Source organism: Rhinoderma darwinii, chromosome 3 (assembly GCF_050947455.1).
Source record: "Rhinoderma darwinii isolate aRhiDar2 chromosome 3, aRhiDar2.hap1, whole genome shotgun sequence".
In the NCBI taxonomy this organism is placed as follows: Eukaryota; Metazoa; Chordata; class Amphibia; order Anura; family Rhinodermatidae; genus Rhinoderma; species Rhinoderma darwinii.
This window is the reverse complement of record NC_134689.1, coordinates 155,689,357-155,707,627: the sequence shown is the minus strand read 5'-3', so window position 1 is coordinate 155,707,627 and position 18,271 is coordinate 155,689,357. Positions and strand designations below refer to the sequence as shown.

Genomic DNA, 18,271 nt, shown 5'->3' with positions numbered 1-18,271 from the left:
ATTATAGCTGCATAGGGATACAACCAGAACCACAAAGCCAATTGCACACTCACTGAGCTGGAACTCCTTACAGATGTCCTTACAATCTACACTGCACACAGAATAGCCATTCGGTGTGTGCTTACCTTATATGAAGACCTCAGACCAGAGCCTTGTTTGGATTTTCTACTTGCTACTCATTACAGCATCTCCTCTCAGGATTCTCTGCTATTTATATGCAGCTTTCCAACTTGGACGCATGATGTTAGAAAAGGATGTCCTACCGGTGATCCAGCCACTCAATTGACCTTTATATTCGCCAACTACCAATTAGTCCATATTGAAGGGGAGCGCTGACTAGACAGGGAGTATGCACAAGGCAAAATGAGGCTGCTTGTACTCGCAAATGAATAGTATATGCCCAAAGGTGTTTGTGACCCTCCAAAGACACAAGCGTGAAATATATGTATTGACAAATAAGCGCTACCAATACAAAATTCATTTATTTATTTTTTAATACAAAAAATACAAACTATTACAATACCAGATAACCAGAACTTCAAGTAAACTTTAGGGTTGATTTTCATAACCCAAAGGATCAAACTGTAAATCCAACAACATTAGGGATGATTCTCTCAGTTTTTTCAGGAGCTTCTTTAGTTCTGACTTGGAGAATACCTGCAGACACAAAGAAAATATATACATAGATATAATCTAGAATATATAAAGATGCACATGCATTGCAACTAATGGAGTGTTTCCCTTAGTATACGATGCCTCTTAATAAAACAAGGTGGTAGGTCTCAAATGGTCTAGTGCGTGCAGAAAATCCAGAGTCTGTGATGGATACTACTTACCTTATATAATTTCTGATTTTCAGATGCGATTACATCCGCCAGGCGGAGACAATCCTGGTATTGTTCTGTATTATGCAGCACTGTGTGCAGCAAGAAGCACATCATGGGCAAACAAAGACTCCGAAGAAGTTCCATTTGATGTTTACGTTCAGGATCTTCTTCCGCATCCTACGTTACATTATAGCATTTAATGTAACACAAAATCATACAGAAATTAACACCCATGTATCTATAATTAGATGAACGATCACATGTGAATATGTCTGGTTCTCCACAAAGCTATTTAATAGTCCATGTCATTGGTGACACAGATGATGACCTTGGGTGTAGCTGCTGCAACCAGAGGGAAGACGCTAGGTGAAAAAAAAAAAAAAGTGTTAGCTCCTCCTACTAGGCTATAACCCCCTCTGGCAGACCACCTTGCTAGACATGGAAATGAAGATGGACCTTTTAGGTTGGAACCACAGGATCAACTTAATCACCCTTACCCATTATGAGGGGGGACGGAATGGGGGACAGTGCGACAAACTCACTGTTGACTGTCCTACCTCTAAAATGATAAGGTGACGCCCCCCCCCCCTTACCTGTGGGAAAACTAGCTATAAAAGGAAATCCCTATCTTATGACTTCTCTCGAGGCATCCAACTCCATATAAAAAAAAATAAAAATGTTCTTCTCACCCCTTCCGGTCTCTGCACAACTCCCAGGTTATGGCCAACAATCCTCGCTGCAGCTCTCTCACAGATGGCAGCACGTGGTCTCCTCCTCCTCCCTCCACAGTGCGCACATAAATTTGGCTGCTAGTGTGTGGCCGGAGGGCCCACACTGACTGTCATAAATTTAGTCCCTGTTTTTTTTTTTGAGAGCCAAAAGGGCAGGGCATTATTTCTACTGGTTCTCATTGGCTGCAAAACATGCAGTGGGATCTCCCCTCTTCAGCACGCTCCTCCCAATAGTGTGTTCGCACGCTTTCATAAACCAGAGATGAAGACAGGCAAAGGCAAAGGGCTGAGTCCAGCGCTGAAGAGGATAAAAAGGAAACTAGTTCCAAGTTTACTGAATTTTCAATTAAAAAGGTCCAATAGGTTGGAGTCCTGGTGTGCAGACAGGAGTAAGTAACGATCCAGTCCTGGAGCCTACGCGTTTCAGACGTTAAGCACGTCCTTAATCATGGCTGTTTTTGAAGACCCCAGAAAGGAAACAGCCACGGCTAGCTATTTTTCCGGTTTCTGCTGTAATACTAAATTTCAGTGCAGCCAGCCTGACCACCTATGCACAATTTTGTCTGCAACCAAGACCGCAACCTTGAACCACCTCATACCGTGCTTACTGCTCAGCCCCCATTGGGTCCTAAACCAGAATGGGAACGCTCTTTTCTTGGCGGTATCAGACCTTACCAGCGTTTCCCAGTTCATACTCGGCACACTAGGCCGGTTGCAAGACCAGACTCCTCATGGTTCATCGAACTGCATAGCTTCCTACTCCGCAGACGTACTTCAGGGTAGACCCTGTAAACAGGCTACAGCTGCTTGCTGTCGCCACTACTACGTCTCTCATGCTTCTACCTCCCAACCCTCCATGAGTACGCTCCGATGTCTCCTCCAGGGATGAGGACAGTTCCAAGGGCGAACAAATGTCTCTATGGTCGACAGCCTCATTGCGGCTGTGCGAGACACTTATGTGCTCCAGAAAGGTTTCCTGCTCACTTGAAGTTAGAAGAAATTCTCTCATGAGTGTAATTCCTCTCATGAGTGGAAGTTTGGTTTTGAAAAGCGCGTAAGCCCCTATACGTTATCTATTCCAAGAGGATTTGTTGGAATGCTTTGTCAGGCTATACTTTCTGGCACACCCACTGAGGAAATGACAGAAATTTGGCCACCAACTTTTGTCCATTCAGCAGTCTCCGGGATAAAGGTCATCTGAGGCCCCAAAGCAGTTCCATCACTCTGGTCCTGCCAGAAAGAGAGTAGCTCCATTTCAGCCCTTTTGGCACTTCTGAAGCCCGAAACCCTTCTCCCAAGAAGAAAGTCTCCCAAGATCAAAAGAAAAGGCCATTCTTTAAATTATGTCCCTCCTGTCACACCCAACCTCAGCCTTCCAAGCTGGCCCACAGCAGAAATAGTTTTGGATGAAGGATGGCCCCTGCTAAAGTTCACTTAGCCAGAAAAATGAGTTATGCCCACCATACCTATCCCATATTTTCGATGCCTGGATAGGCACGGTGGTCTCTACAGTCTACAAAAAAAGATTTTTTTGGGTACTCACCGTAAAATCCAGTGTATTTGGGGGGACAGAACCTGGTAAATTCTGTTGCCACTAGGAGGCACTAAGAATAAAAAAAAGTATTGACCCCTCCTACAGGAACAGAGCTAGCCAGTCTTTACAGAAGAAGCAGAACACAAGGTAATAGAAACAATATCAGAACCAGATTAGAAGCATGTCGAAAGGACAACCTTTACTCTACAACAAAAGGCTGGGAGCTATATCTCCCAATGGGGCGACCGGCGTGTCATTGTCTGTCTGGACTCTGACTTGGCCGCCGGCCAGAAGAGTTGTCCAGTGACAGAGGAAAATTGCCCTTCGTTCCAGAATGTTGATGGGAAGGCCAGATTCCTGGTGAGGACGGCGGCCACTGCAGACACGGTCGGACGGTCTGGGGAAGTCTGATTCGGTGGTCTAGAGAATCTGGGGAGCAGTTCCACAGGAAAAGGAGAGTCTTTTGAAGAGGGCAAGTGTGAAACTGTGAAAAGGGGGATGGCCTCGATGGTGCCCAGTACCTTTATTTAAAAGCGAGAAGTTGGGAGTGCCTTGGGGCAGAGCACGGACCCCTCTTGAAGGGTGGACAGTTTCTCTGGAGGAAGGGACACCCAAGCCGAGACCGTGTACCATTCCCAGGAAGACAAGTCAGACAGGACTTGGACTTGTTAAATATCCATCCGAACCGAGCCATGGTATCCAGAGGGAATTGTAGTATGGCCAGATTGTCCTGTCAGGACAGAGGACTTAATGAGAATATCGTCCTGATATGGGACAACTAAAATCCCTGTGAAACAAAGAATCGCCACTGAATTTTGGTGAAAAAATGCACGATCTTCGACAGGCCTGAATGGGAGCACCACAAAATGGTAGGGGTGAGCGAGAACTGCAAACCGCAGAAAGTTCTCGTGTGATGGGCAAATGGGGACGTGTAGGTACACGTCCCCCTGTTCCCTGGAGGAGATGACTGACCACAGAATGATGAATTTTGACAAAATTGTTCAACCATTTGCAGTCCAGGATGGGACAAACAGATCAGTCTATTTTGCGAATGACAAAAAGATTGGAGTAAAATCCTCATCATGCTTGGTCTGGAGGAACGGACAACGATTCCTTGACTCGATTAATCTTTTGCCAGAAAAAAAAGTCAGCTGCCCTGGCAGGCAACAGGTGGGGTGGACTGGAAGAATCTGTTGGGTGGAAGGTACACAAAACTTTATCCTGTACCCTGAGGAGACTACGTCTCGCACCATGTGAAAGAGACAGATGTCCTTGAAAAGTAGAAGTCTGCCCCCCACTCGAGAATCTAGTGTGGGTGCAGCTCCAGGCGGAATTGGACTTACACACTGCAGGCTTAGTAGCCTGCGTGCAGAGGCACCAAGAAAAACGGGGCTTGAAGTAAAAGTTTCACTTTTCTGGTGGAAAGTTGTCCAGGTGCCATGCACCAAGGAATCTGCGAAAGGGGCAAAAACAATTTTGGTTTTCAGGGAGTGGGAGCACAATGAACCTTAGTTTGGAGGCGAATGAGTACTCTTCCCACCAGTCACTTCTGCGATTATTTTGTTAAGGAAGTCCCATAGATGAGAGCCAGTGAAGGGAAGAGCAGTCAAGGAGCGCTTAATAGTGGTTTCAACGGACCAGCATTTAAGACATGCAGTCCAGTGCATGGCGACAATGGATGAGGAGGAGCAAACCACAAAGCTACCCGAATCCAGGGAGGCCTTGATTAAGTTGGTGAACCCATTCAGAAGTGTACCGAAAATCGGCCTCCTGGGAGAGCCAGCGGATTCAAAAGGAGGACCGGGATAAGAACTGCCTAAGAAATTGTGGAAAAACATGGAGCATGTCAATTGATAGAGTAGTGGTCTGGGCCAGAAGAGATAGGAGACTTTGCCCATTTTGAGGAAATATTCTCTGGAAAAGGATACATTAGATCCTGACTTGAGGTCTGGGCAAATTTCTTGTCAGTTTGTTTCAACTCCTTGCATACTACCTCTTCAAACTCTAGGGACAAGGAAAACTAACCGTCTCCATTGGAAGGGACGGGTCAGTATCAATGAGATGTAAGTTGTATCTGACCACAGTGGGGAGACTGTCCACCAAGGAGTACAGCTTGGAGGATTGCTCTTCATACAGTTGGAATTCAAAGTTTCTGTCAGGCTGAGGCTTCCTAAGACAAGATAGGGGATACAGAGAGCGGGTGGGACCGTATTGATCTGACCTGTTTAGGAGGCCTGCCACGTGAAGATTGATGGGGAGCCCCAAAAATTTTGGTGGGAAAGGTGGATCAAGACGCCCATCATGGAGAAGACAAAATTAGATGGGTCACCGATGACCCTGGAAAGGGAATGAGCCCATTGCAGTTCGGCCTGTTCAGCACTAGGTGTGGGTAATGCTTGGGGGTGGCCGAGACAGCTTGGCCTGGAGGCCAGCACCCATCGCAGAGGAGTAGGTTGACCACATGAGATTTTTTTTGGACACACGTGGAACAGGTGATACATAAAAAGGTACCTGTAGGGAGGATTCTCCTCTGATGTCTGACATGGCAGCATAGGGGGGTACTGGGTCAGGAACACCACCAAATGATCAATCAGTGTCTTCAACTGGAGGATAGGAGGAATCCTCCAGCTCACCTGAACATAATGGTTACACTGTCAGTAGCGCTCGGGTCCTCGTGTCGGCACACGCAGTGAATGAACGAGAAGGAGAAAGGAATGGATCCAGCGCTGAGACCAGGTGGTTTGATTTAAAATCGGAAACTTCTTCCAAGATTTATTTGGCAAAAAACAAAAAGGGTGAGTTAAAAAATAGACAAACGGTGTTCCTTCAGGATACAGTGGCTAGTTGAAGGGAATAGGCTGGTGCCTACACGTTTCAGATGCGATCTGCGTCCTTCGCCATGGCTTCCTTTTTTCAATAGTACTGAGGTTGCGTGTTTTTTCGGATCAAGTGGTTCAAACCATGCTTAAGCCCTTGACGTATTATCACGTACATGATAAATGTCATAGGGAAATCTGGAGGGCGCTCGCGGGCTGAGTGCCCTCCATATCCTGCGTGTCAGCTATGTTTTACAGCTGACAGCCCAGACTAACGGCCGGGAACAGCGATCCAGCTGTTCGTGGCCGTTTAACCCCTAAAACGCTGCGGTCAATCGTGACCGCAGCATCTGATACGTCGGAAAGAGGGGGTGGCGCCCACCGCGATCGGGGGACGCTGTTGGTTGTCATGGCAGTCTAATATAGGCCCCCAGGTCTGCCTAATGAAGGCCCCCAGGTCTGCCTTTTGTCTGCCTCTGTTAAGCCGTGCTCCGGCACGGCTTAACAGAAACCTGTGTTAATGACGATCTACTTCAACACGTTCGTATTGCAGTATATTGTACCAGCGATCTAACGATCGCTGGTTCAAGTCCCCAGGCGCAGTGATCCACAACCACCGGCCCGCGGATCATTTAGTACAGGTCCGCGGTATCCGCCCCGGTGGCCTCAGGGAATCGGGCGAAAAACCGCACCAAACTGCACCTGGGATGATGTTTCATCCCATGTGACCGCCGCTGGTCCCAGTTCCAACTGCATCCTGCTGGAGCAAGGAGTGACGGCCCCTTGCCCCAGCATTCACTCTGCTGTGAGCGGCTCAGCGCAGGGCAGCTATGGGAGGCATTATACTATTGGGGGATTATACTGTGTGGGGTCATTATACCGCTGAAGCAGCTATGGGGGCATTATACTGTGTGGGGGCATCCATGGGGACTGTTGGGCAAGGCAGCTGGACATAGGCGCGGGAAGGGGCACGGCGAAAGCCGTAAAAACGAAAAGCCCAAAAAAAACACTGTAGGAAATCAAAGTTTTTTCCAATTTCAGCCCGCAATTATATATTTTTTCAGTTTCCCAGTACATTATATGGTACTTTAAATGGTGTCATTAGAAACTACAACTCCTCCTGTAAACAATCCCTCACACCGCTCCACTGACTGACTGAAAAAAAAAAAAAAAAAGTTACGGCTCTTGGAAGGCGGGGAGTGGAAAACGAAAAATGGCTCGGTCCTTAAGTGGTTAAAAGGGAATGTATCACTTAGATTTTTTTTTTTTACAAATGAAAAACCAAATGGTGAAACAATCCCTTCTTTTCGTTTTTTTCTTTTTTGATTGTAGATTTTTTTTAAATTCTATTTTCTGTACATAATTATGGGGGCAGCCATCTTGCCTAAGCTGCTATCAGCATTTAGAGATATGCTTTACAGCAGCCACATGGCCCATAGGAAGCGGTGAACACGAGGTGACCCAATGACTTCTATGGGAGAGTTTTCTAGGCATGCACTGTGACCTGTGCAGTGGTCATTATGCAGAAAGGGATAGGAGGAAAGCGGTCTCCACTACCTATTCTCAATGGTGGATACTGTGTTACGTATGCATGTATGTGATCTACGCAGAACAGGAACTGTCTATTATGAGGCTCAGTGGCCAAATGTGAAAACTCCAAGATAAGAAGATTATTTAATACAGATAATGACATAGAAAAAAAATAACAAAAAAAGCACCAAAAATTCTTATGTGTTGAACATAAAAACTTAATTTAAACAATAGGTCATTTTCTGATGACATTTCCTTTGAGGATAGAAAAGAATCTTCCTCTCCAATCTACCATAGACATGGAAAAAAAAATTCCACTGATGTGAGGAGAGACAGTTTCTTCTGTTACCTTTCTTCAGGAAGCCAAGTCCACTGTTCGTACCGTCCTGCAGGGGGTGTTCCATGCTGTGACCCCCCTTTTCCCTACAGTCAGCCTACTTCTCCATGGGACCTTAATGTGGTACTTGATGAATCGCAGCCTACTCAATTTGAGCCATTGGACAATATTTCTATTCGCCTCATTTCTTGTAAGGTATCCTTCTTGGTGGCAATCAGCTCAATTTGGCATGTTTCTGAATTGGCATCCCTTTCCTGTAAGTCCTAGTTTCTGGAGACTCACCAGGACAAAGTGGTGGCTTAGCCCCCTGTGCCCACCTTACTTCCCAAGGTAGTTTCAGCCTTTCATATTAATGAAGACATTGTTCTCCCGTACTACGGCCCCCCACTTCCTACTCTAGGGAGCGTTCCCTCCACAATTTGGATATAGTTTGTGCATTATAGATTTACCTTCATCAGACTTCTTCTATCCCATAATTGTACTCCTTCCATTAGAATGACAGCTCAATCCATTAGAGCGGTGAGTGAAGAGCCAAAGCCCTATGCTAAACTGCCCCCAAGTCAGTTTGTAAGGGCGCTACTTGTTCTTAACACCTTCTATAGGGTGCATACCGTTGCATCCTCTGGCACCTCTTTTGGTCACAGGGTTTTGCAGGCCACGGACCTCACTCAGTTTTCTTTGACAACCATAGGGACTGCTTTTGAATGTCATCATCTTGGTCCCCCAATGACACGGACGAGAAAAAATGTTTTTTTTACTCAATGTAAATTCCCTTTCTTCTCACATTCATTGGGGGATACAGCATCCGCCCAATGTTTTCCTTTCAGGTGTTATGACTGTTTCCTTCTACGGAAATTTCTCTCTGGTTTTTCATTTACGTTTTTAGTTGTAACGTTTATCTTTTTTCTCAGCTTCTCCTATGGTTTATGTACAAGTAGCTCAGTGTCTGCAGAACAGATATAACCTTGTAGGGGGAGCTAACACTTTCACTTAGTGTCCACGTGTTCGTGGCAGCAGCTATACCCAAGGTCATCATCTGTGCCCACCAATAAACATGACAGGAATGGGATTTTACGGGAAGTAAAAAATAATTTTGATTTTAGCACACTTAAAGAGGCTTTGTCACCACATTATAAGTGCCCTATCTCCTACATAAGGAGATGGGCGCTATAATGTAGGTGACAGCAGTGCTTTTTATTTAGAAAATTACCATGTATATGACAGGTTACAGCGAGATTACGCTTGCTCTGCTGTAAATACCACAGAAACATTACCGAAGTGTCGGGATTGTGAATAGACATCCCGTCCTGTCTGGAAGGAATGTCTATTCACTGTCTAAACACTTCAGTATTGTTAATGTGTCAGTATAAGACAGCACATACTGATCTAGCAGGATCCCTATGCGCTGACTAAATGAATGAAGAGTACATGACGCTGATTGGTCAGCGTCATACACTCCTCTAGACCAAGTGGGCGTTGTACAAAGTAAAAATACGCCCAGTTGGGCATTAAGAAAGTCATTAGCATGAAGCTAAAAATCGCTAATAACGTGGTAAAAAGAGTTTTTCTAAATAAAAAGCACTTCTGTCACCTACATTATAGCGCCCATCTCCTTATGTAGGAGATAGGCCACTTATAATGTGGTGACAGAGCCTCTTTAACTATTGCACATTTTACCTACTTTCGCCATTTTCACATGCTATTCTCCTATGCATATTCTAAAATATTAGATGGGCACAAATTTTACACATATCTTGACATTTGAGTAAAAGAAAGATGACGTACATCTCTTACATCCACCATCCAGCCTCCATCGACAAACAGCAAAACATTGTACATTTTCTCTTTCACATCAACTGTTAACGCATCCAGGTGATTCTTCCAAGTAATATATTCCATCTAAAAAGAAATAAAATAAAGATCTAGATTATTCTAATAAGACTTACTATAAGGACGTTCAGACTACATTGTGAATAGGTTATTCTCTTTCAATGTGTAAAGCAATATGAAGTATTCTGTGAATTTTACATTTAAACACAATTTTCTTATTACCCCCTACCTGCATGCCAAACGCAGCATAAATACTTGCCTCATACTTCTTTTCCTTGTGCTCATAAGCCACTTTCTCTGTGAAGGAAGCATGTTCAACCAGTCCTGGTTTCTGAGGTGGAGAATTCATATGCTTGAACCACTCATTGAATGCTTCATGTGCTTCCTGTAGAATAAACCGCCAGACCTTTTACAGTTACTTAGGCAGAAGAGATACACCTTGATCTAGTTTAACCTCTGCGATCTAGATATTTGCTCTAGAGGAAGGAAAAACAAACCCTTCCCAGCACACCCAGGCAATGGTAGAGCATTTCAACGTTTACCTATTCTAACTGTACAGAACCCTTTGATGTTTGAGTCGCCTTTTCTCCACACAATGTATAAAAGGATGTTCTCTTGGTTCTCTAAGGTGTCTTACAGGGAAAAGGTTGGGACATTTTTTATCTATAAGGGCTCTTGCACATATTGTGGATTATGGATCAGTGTTAGGACCAGATCCTTAATACGATGCACATAGCCTGATCATATTCAAGATAAAAGGGATTTATAACAGATTACTACATTTAGCTGCTGGTTGCATTAGACTCCTATCTAAGTTTACTAGGTTATCCAACTGCTTTAGTACTGCTTTAGTACGCAAATAATACCCATCAACAAGATAACAAGTTCTCACCAAATAGGCTCTTATACACAAATGCTCCCGGATAGCATTGTCATCCTCAGCTGGCAGAGCACTTTCCATCCCTTGCTCCTCCCATTGAGAGTAAATTTCTGCTATTGAGTCATGTGGTATTTTACCAAATACCTCTTTTGCAGCTTCATGCTTCTTTGAGGCTAAGAAAGTGTATGAAAAATAAATAAATTAAAAAACCACAACAATTATTTATCTGAGAAACCAGAAACCAATTCGGCAGCTACAGATAAAGGACACTACTAAAATACATAAATATCCCAAATACTAGCCTTAAGGTTTTTGGGAGTTTCAGATTATTCTTGTTAGGTTATGAAAACTATTCTCAAGAAAGTGGATACTCTGTGTGGCAGAGAGTTACACAGTTACCACCCCGCCACACAGTTACCACCCCATTTGAATGTTGTACTTGCTGGATGAAATACTGCACCACTTTGCAAAAACACAGAAGCATACCCAAAAATGTCCGCATGATAGCATTGCTTTGTTTTAAAGCTTCAGCCCTTTGTGAAGGATCGAAAACCAGCCAGTCTATCACATCAATCTTTGCTCTGTCCTCCTGTTCGGAAAAAAAAGTAGCATTTTAAAAACAAACAACTGTGTTAATATTTAGAAATGAAGGTAGGAACACTTCTATACATCAACATTACCCATCACGTAATATTTGTCACAATAAACGGTGATGCAAATCTCATGTATTTTGTAAGAGACAACAAGCAGACCAGGTGAGCCTTCACACAGACTGTTTTATTTATTAAGCTGTATGGTCTGGTGAATTTCTGACCTGTAGTCCTTGAGGTATTCTGGTCTTAGCCACAGTAATTCTAAATTCTTGTTTTACTGGAGGATGGCGCATATAGATAATGGTTTTGAGCAGCTGTAAATCAAACTTGGATTTTTATTTCTATAATGCTGCATGAATACACTTCCGACGTAACGGAGCCCTGACAGACACAAACTGAAACCATAGGTTTCCGTTTCCATCACCATTGATTTCAATGGTGACAAATCCGGTGCCAATGGTTTTCCTTCCTCTCCGTTGTGCAGGGGTTCCGTCGGAATACCGTAGTCGATTACGCTATTCAATCAGTCAAAACAATGGAAACCTTGCACAACGGAGACAAACGGAAACCATTGGCAACGGATCAGCTACTATTAAAATCAATGGTGATGCAAACGGATGCCTATGGTTTCCGTTTGTGTCGGTCAGGGCTCCGTTCCGACGGAAAGCTCAGACGGAACGGAGCCCTAGCGCAGATGTGAACGAAGCCTAACAAGGGTGAATGCTCAAACAGTTGAGTGACAGGTTCTTTCAGATTAACATAAGAGTAGATTAGACTAGTTTTATTACCTCATTCGTGCCAGAATCCAGAGCTGGTGTAAAGTCATGATGCGCAAATTCACCAACGTTTTTTCTTCGAGTGTTTTCGACCACTCGCTTAGTAATGGTTGCAACATCCAAACCTGCATATAAATAAATGACATGTTTACCACAAAATGGAGCAAACAGCTTGTTTGATTAGACAATGCAATTCTCATCTATCACTGCCCCCTTTTTTTGTGGTATTGTGTAAGACATTTGTCTCTGTAATAACCTGCTTCCTTTGCAAGTTCCAGACACCGATGGCGCTCTTCTGGTTCGGTCACATTTTCCAAAAATGAAGCATATTGGGAGATGCCCAGGTCTTGTGGAAGGTGGCTGACATAGAAGGCAATTAAACTAACTTGCTTCTCATTTACAAGTTTCTAAAGTATAAAAAAAGACAACAAAATAAATAAACCAATGAGCTAGGGTTACATTTAATTCATGTTTAATAATCCAAAACTTATTCATAAAAAAAACACTGGAGTTGTTATAGACTATAATGGCACCCACCTACATTAACGTGTGCACCATAAATAGAACAGGGTTTGTAATCAGATTGTGTAGAGGTAAGAAATGGAGAGGCAACAGCATTTCTGACTAAAATCAATAGATCTCTTTATTGACCAATCATGTGAACCAAAATGAACGCCCACATGCTTGCTCAATAAAGACATCCACTGAAGTGATTGAGGAATGCGGTTGCCATTTTAGAATACGATGATCGAATGAGGAATTAGATTAGCCCTTTAGCGACTCAGAAAATGAAACTCTACTGCACGGCCGCTAAGGGGGGGGGGAAAGAGTATGGAGCGGGCTCAGCCCATGAGCCATACTCAGCGGGTGTGAAGAGGAAAATGAGATGAGCCACCTGTTATGCTACGTATTACATTCTCAGGTTACATAGGCAATTCGCCACATTCCAAGGTGTGGGGGGGGGGGGGGGGGAGGGGTGTAGACTACTGCAAAGAATGATTAGTTGGGCTTTGGACAGGACAAAATTTGGCCTAGTGAGACTGATGTAAGCAATATTTTGACCATGAGAAAACAACTAGAGAATCACAAGCTGTGCATGCATTTGTGTGTCCAATGGGATGGAGGTATTGATGTTAGTCACCCAATTTGGGTAAGGATTTGTTGTACAACTCAATGTATAAAAGTAGAGGGGCATTTCATTGAAACTGTACAAGATGTGGCAATGCTCCCGGCTGGTCGTGAATAAACATTATTTTGTTGAAGACTCGTTTCTCGTGAGTGGTATTCTACGACAGGTGTCAGCTGTATGTTACAGCCAACATCGCACTGCAACAGCCGGGAACAATAGCGACTGGCAGGGCTTAATAGGAGCTAGTTAAAAGTATCATACACTGCAATACATAAATATTGCTGTGTATGTTACCAGTGATCAAACGATTGCTTGCTCAAATCCCCTAGGAGGCTTAAAAAAAAAAGTTAAAAGTGTAGCTAGATGTTTGACAAACTTCTGACATGTCATAGTGACATGTAAGAAATTTTGATTGGTGGGGATCCGAGCACAGAGTCCCCCACCAATCACTAGAACGAAGCAGATGAAGTGCTCGTGTGATCGCTCAGCCGCTTCGTGTCTGTTCGGCTTTTTACGGAAATCAACGTATCGGTGTACAGACTCAATAGAAAGTCTATGAGCCCGTACTCCAATACATCGGCTTTCCAGAAAAAGCCGAACAGACCCAAAGCGGCTGAGTGCTCACACGAGTGCTTCAGCTGCTTCGTTCCAGCGATTCTCAGTTCTTGGACCCCCACCAATCCAAACTTCTGACATGTCACTATGACAGGTCAGAAGTTTGTCAAAAGTTTAGCTAAACTTTAAAGTTAAACATTAAAAATAAATTAATATACTAAAAAAAAGTTAGGAAGTTCTCATTTTTCCTCTAAAGTGTTAAACCCCCAAACAAACCATAATTGGTATCGTGTGTCTAAAAGCCCAAATTCTAATATAACATTTGTCCCGCACAGCGAATTCCATAAATAAAAACGCTAATAGTTTTTTTTTGTCATCTCGATTCCTCCCCCAAAAGAGGATAAAAAGTGATGAAAAAGTTGCATGTACCCTAAAATGGTACTAATAAAAATTACAGCTCGCCCCGCAAAAATAAAAAAAAAAGCCCTCACACCACTCCATTGATAGAAAAATGTAAGTGTTATGGCTCTCTGATTATAGAGACAACTAATTTTAATTTTTAACAGTTTTTTCTTTGTAAAAGTAGTTAAAAAAACAAAAACAAACAAACGTAGGATCCCAGTGTCATTTTTATTGTACTATGAACGCCGTAAAATCGAAACCCAAAAACCAATGAAGGAATCTGTGTTTTCTTCCCCAGTTTTTTTTTAACAAACTTTCCAGAAATCAATTGTACAAGTAAATATAAGAAACTTTGAAATATATTTTATTACATAAAAATGCATTTTTCTCCACTCAACAGCCTCCATTCCTCCACCACCCCTCCCCTCCTAACTGTTCACAATCTCCGAAAGACAAGATGGACTATCAGCTCACTGAGGGATCAGGTTACATGCTGCCCATAACAGTCTAGAGGAGTGAGAGAGGCAGAGAGACATATAGAGACGCTGCTGCTCATAGTAAGGATACATTCACATGAGCGTATCAGATTTACACTCGCGTAAATCTGGTCCGTGTGCGCTGCGTTATGCATCAGTGTGCTTTGGGAGTGGCATGCGTTTTTCACACACTCGCAAAGCACATTTTATTTTTTTAGATGGAATTGATGCGCAAATCACGCACCGCACACTGATGTGCATCCGTGTGCGGTGCGTGGTTTTCACGCAACCATTGACTTCAATGGGTGCGTAAAAAATGCACCAATATAGGACATGCAGTGAGTTTCACGCAACAGACATGCTGCGTAAAAACTTTTGCATGTGTGAATGGCCCCATTAAAATCAATGGGTCCATGTGCTGTGCGTGATTTTCACGCACAGCACACAGACGAGTTTTACACTCTTCCGAAAGAGCCCTAAGGCTACATTCAGACGAGCATAGCTGACCTCGGACGTGAAGAACTGCAGCTTTTTACGTTCGAGGTGCACCCGTGCGGGGCACGTTGTCGCGGATCCCTCATAGACTAGAGTCTATGGAGGGATGCGTGACACGCAGTAAAATAGGACATGTCCTATTTTTTCACGGACCCTTCACACGCTCCATTGAAACAACAGTCGTGTGAACGGCCTCATTGAAGTACATGAGTCCGCGTGAGGGCCGTTGTTTTAACGGCCGTCACATGGACTACCTATACGCTTGTCTAAATGAGCCCTCAGTGTTACATTTCACAACTACACTGCACATTACTGCTGTATGAGCTCCTCTATGCTGCTGCGGTTTCCACAAAGAGCCATGAGAGCAACATGTATGTGCATGGCAGACATGTTAGCAGTTGGGCTCCACCCACTAGCTCAGGGAAAACTGAGAATTAGAAATAGAATCTGCAGAGAGCAAAACTGATAAAATTATTAAATGCAGGATACAAGTCATAATGGCCAGAAAAAGTGTTATTCCTCATTTACACACGACAGCCTATTCTGAAATGTCACCTGAAACAGATGCGCTTTAAAAGGCAATTCTGTTGCTACTGGTCTTTCTATTAAATGCAGTATTTATTAACCCCTTCCCGACCATCCCACTAGATTAACGGGCTGCAGCGCTTGTCTGTGTGCCTGCAGCCCGTTAATCTACGTGTGCTCCTAACAGAGCACACAGACGCTCCCCGCAGCCCGGCTTCTCTCAGTACAGGCTGCTACTACCGTAGCAGCCTTAGTACTGGGGGAAAACAATCGGGTTGGATCACAGCAGTTATCCCCGTCGATTAACCCCTTAAATGCGGTGGTCAATAGCGACCGCCACATTTAAGTTGTTATAACAGCGGCACGATTGCCGATTGTTGCTATGGCAACCGGAAGTCTAACAAAGGCTTCTGGTCTGCCATCTATCAAAGGCGATTAGGTTCTGCCAGGGACAGGACCTAATATGCCCCCTGTCAGTGTGAAACTGACAGGTAGAACACGTATTGCAGGGTATTATAACAACGATCCAACAATTGGAACTTCAAGTCCCTAGTGGGACTAAAAAAAAAAAAAAGCACGAAAAATCGCCCTTGTTCCCTTATAAAGTCCTTTATTAATTTTTTTTTCTAATAATAAACTATGCATAATTGGCATCGCCACGTCCGTAATGGCCTTAACTATGAAAATATAATGCAATTTATCCTGCACGGTGACCGCCTTAAGATAAAAAAGCTATACCGGAATCGCTATTGTTAGTCACTTCCGCTCCCAAAAAATTGAATAAATCGGGATCAAAAAGTCGCATGTACCCAAAAATGGTACCAATATAAACTACAGTTTGTTCCGCAAAAAACAAGCCCTCACACAACTTTCTTGATGGAAAAATAAAAAAAGTTGTGGCTCTTCGAATATGGCGACGCATAAACAAATCGTGCAAACACCGTAAAACATAAAAAACCTATATACATATGGTAAAGCCGTAATCGCATCGACCCACAGAATAAATTAAATATGTCATTTATAACACACGGTGAACGCCGAAAAAATAAATAAAATTAAAAAAATGAATAAGAAACAATAGAAGTTTTCACAGCCTGATTACACTAAATTCAGCAAAAGACCTATGGGATCAAAATGCTCACTATACCCCCTAGATAAATTCTTTTTAGGGCTGTAGTTTCCCAAATGGGGTCACTTCTGGGGGGTGTCCACTTTTTTGGTATTTGCAAATGCGACATGACACCCGAAAACCAATCCAGCAAACTTAGGGCTTATCCAGACGAATGGGATATACGTCCGTGAAAATCACGCGCGTCGCACGGACCTATATTAGTCTATGGGGCCGTGCAGACAGTTGCGTGATTTTTACGCAGCGTGAGTCCGCTGCGAAAAACTCACGACATGTCCGTTCTTTGTGCGTATTTCGCGCATCACGCACCCACTGAAATCAATGGGTGCGTGAAAATCACGCGCACCACACGGAAGCACTTCCGTGGGACGAGCGTGATTCGCGCAACAGCTGTAAATCTATGAATGATAACAGAAAAGCACCACGTATGTAGATGTGCCGGCTCGAGGGGAACGTTTCTTCTGTTTCAAGTGGCGAATTATCAAGGCCCCTAAAATTAGGGAACCAGGAAGGGGAGGGCCCAAACATATCTGCTGGAAGTGAGGGCGCCCGTATTATACCAGGACAACACTTCCCAGCAAAATTCCCCAAACTTCAAAGGTGCCGAGTGTGGAACAAAAGTAAAGACCATTTATTAGTGCGACACCGGCCTGTGCAGAAAGGATTGTGTCACAGCATAACACACATCTATGGATTATTTTATTGTTTTTTTTTACCCCACTATACCACCTGACTATGCCCCTTATATACTCCGCCCGCCTTACATGTACCCAACATTATAAACGGAAACACCAGTAAGACTCAAAACAAAACTACTACAAGCAAAATCCACACTCCAAAAGCCAAATGGCGCTATCTCCCTTCTGAACCCTACAGTGTGCCCAAACAGCAGTTTACTTCCACATATATGGCATCGCCATACCCGGGAGAACCCTTTTAACAATTTTTGGGGTGTGTGTCTCCAGTGGCACAAGCTGGGCGCCACATATTGGCATATCTATTGAAAAAACATTTTCACACCAATTTCTGCAAATCACCTGTGGGGTTAATATGCTCACTACACCCCTAGGTGAATACCTTGAGGGGTGTAGTTTCCAAAATGGGGTCACTTCTGGGGGGTTTCCACTGTTTTGGTCCCACAGGGACTTTGCAAATGTGACATAGCGCCCAGAAACCAATCCAGCAAAATCTGTACTCCAAAAGCCAAATGGAGCTCCTTCCTTCTGAGCCCTACTCTGTGCCCAAACAGCAGTTTACGACCACATATGTGGTATTGCCGTACACAGAAGTTGCTTTACAAGTGTTGGGGTGCTTTTTTTCATTTATTTGTTTAGAATATGAAACATTTTCAGCTAAAACTACGTCTTATTGAAGAAAAAGGATTTTTTTTATTTTCACTGCCCAATTCTAATAAAATCTATGAAAAACCTGTGGGGTCAAAATGCTCACTACACCCCTAGATGAATTCCTCAAGGGGTGTAGTTTCGTGAATCGAGTCACTTTTGGGGAGTTTCCACTGTACTGGTACCTTAGGAGCTTTGCAAATGTGACATGGTGTCAAGAAACCAATCCAGCAAAATCTGTGCTCCAAAAGCCAAATGGCACTCCTTCTCTTCTGATCCTTGCCGTGTGCCCAAACAGCCGTTTATGACCACAAATTGGGTATTGCCGTACTCCAGAGAAGTTGCTTTACAAATGTTGGGGTT

General features: G+C 43.7%; 1 protein-coding gene across 3 annotated transcripts in view; it reads right to left on the bottom strand.

Moving 5' to 3' along the window:
• Positions 1–476: 476 nt before the first annotated feature.
• NUP107 (nucleoporin 107) overlaps positions 477–18,271 on the bottom strand; it is a 94,556-nt gene continuing 76,761 nt past the window's right edge. For 2 of the 3 annotated variants that reach the window (XM_075856925.1, XM_075856926.1), the window contains 8 exons: positions 12,111–12,261; positions 11,867–11,979; positions 10,972–11,074; positions 10,498–10,658; positions 9,865–9,990; positions 9,561–9,674; positions 837–1,004; positions 477–657 (listed from right to left, as the gene is read on the bottom strand). In XM_075856925.1, coding sequence (XP_075713040.1) covers positions 550–657; positions 837–1,004; positions 9,561–9,674; positions 9,865–9,990; positions 10,498–10,658; positions 10,972–11,074; positions 11,867–11,979; positions 12,111–12,261 — 1,044 coding nt within the window. In that variant the 3' untranslated portion in view covers positions 477–549. Of the gene's footprint in view, positions 658–836; positions 1,005–1,040; positions 1,190–9,560; positions 9,675–9,864; positions 9,991–10,497; positions 10,659–10,971; positions 11,075–11,866; positions 11,980–12,110; positions 12,262–18,271 lie in introns of those variants that run through there. The other variant, XM_075856927.1, reaches the window with a different exon arrangement.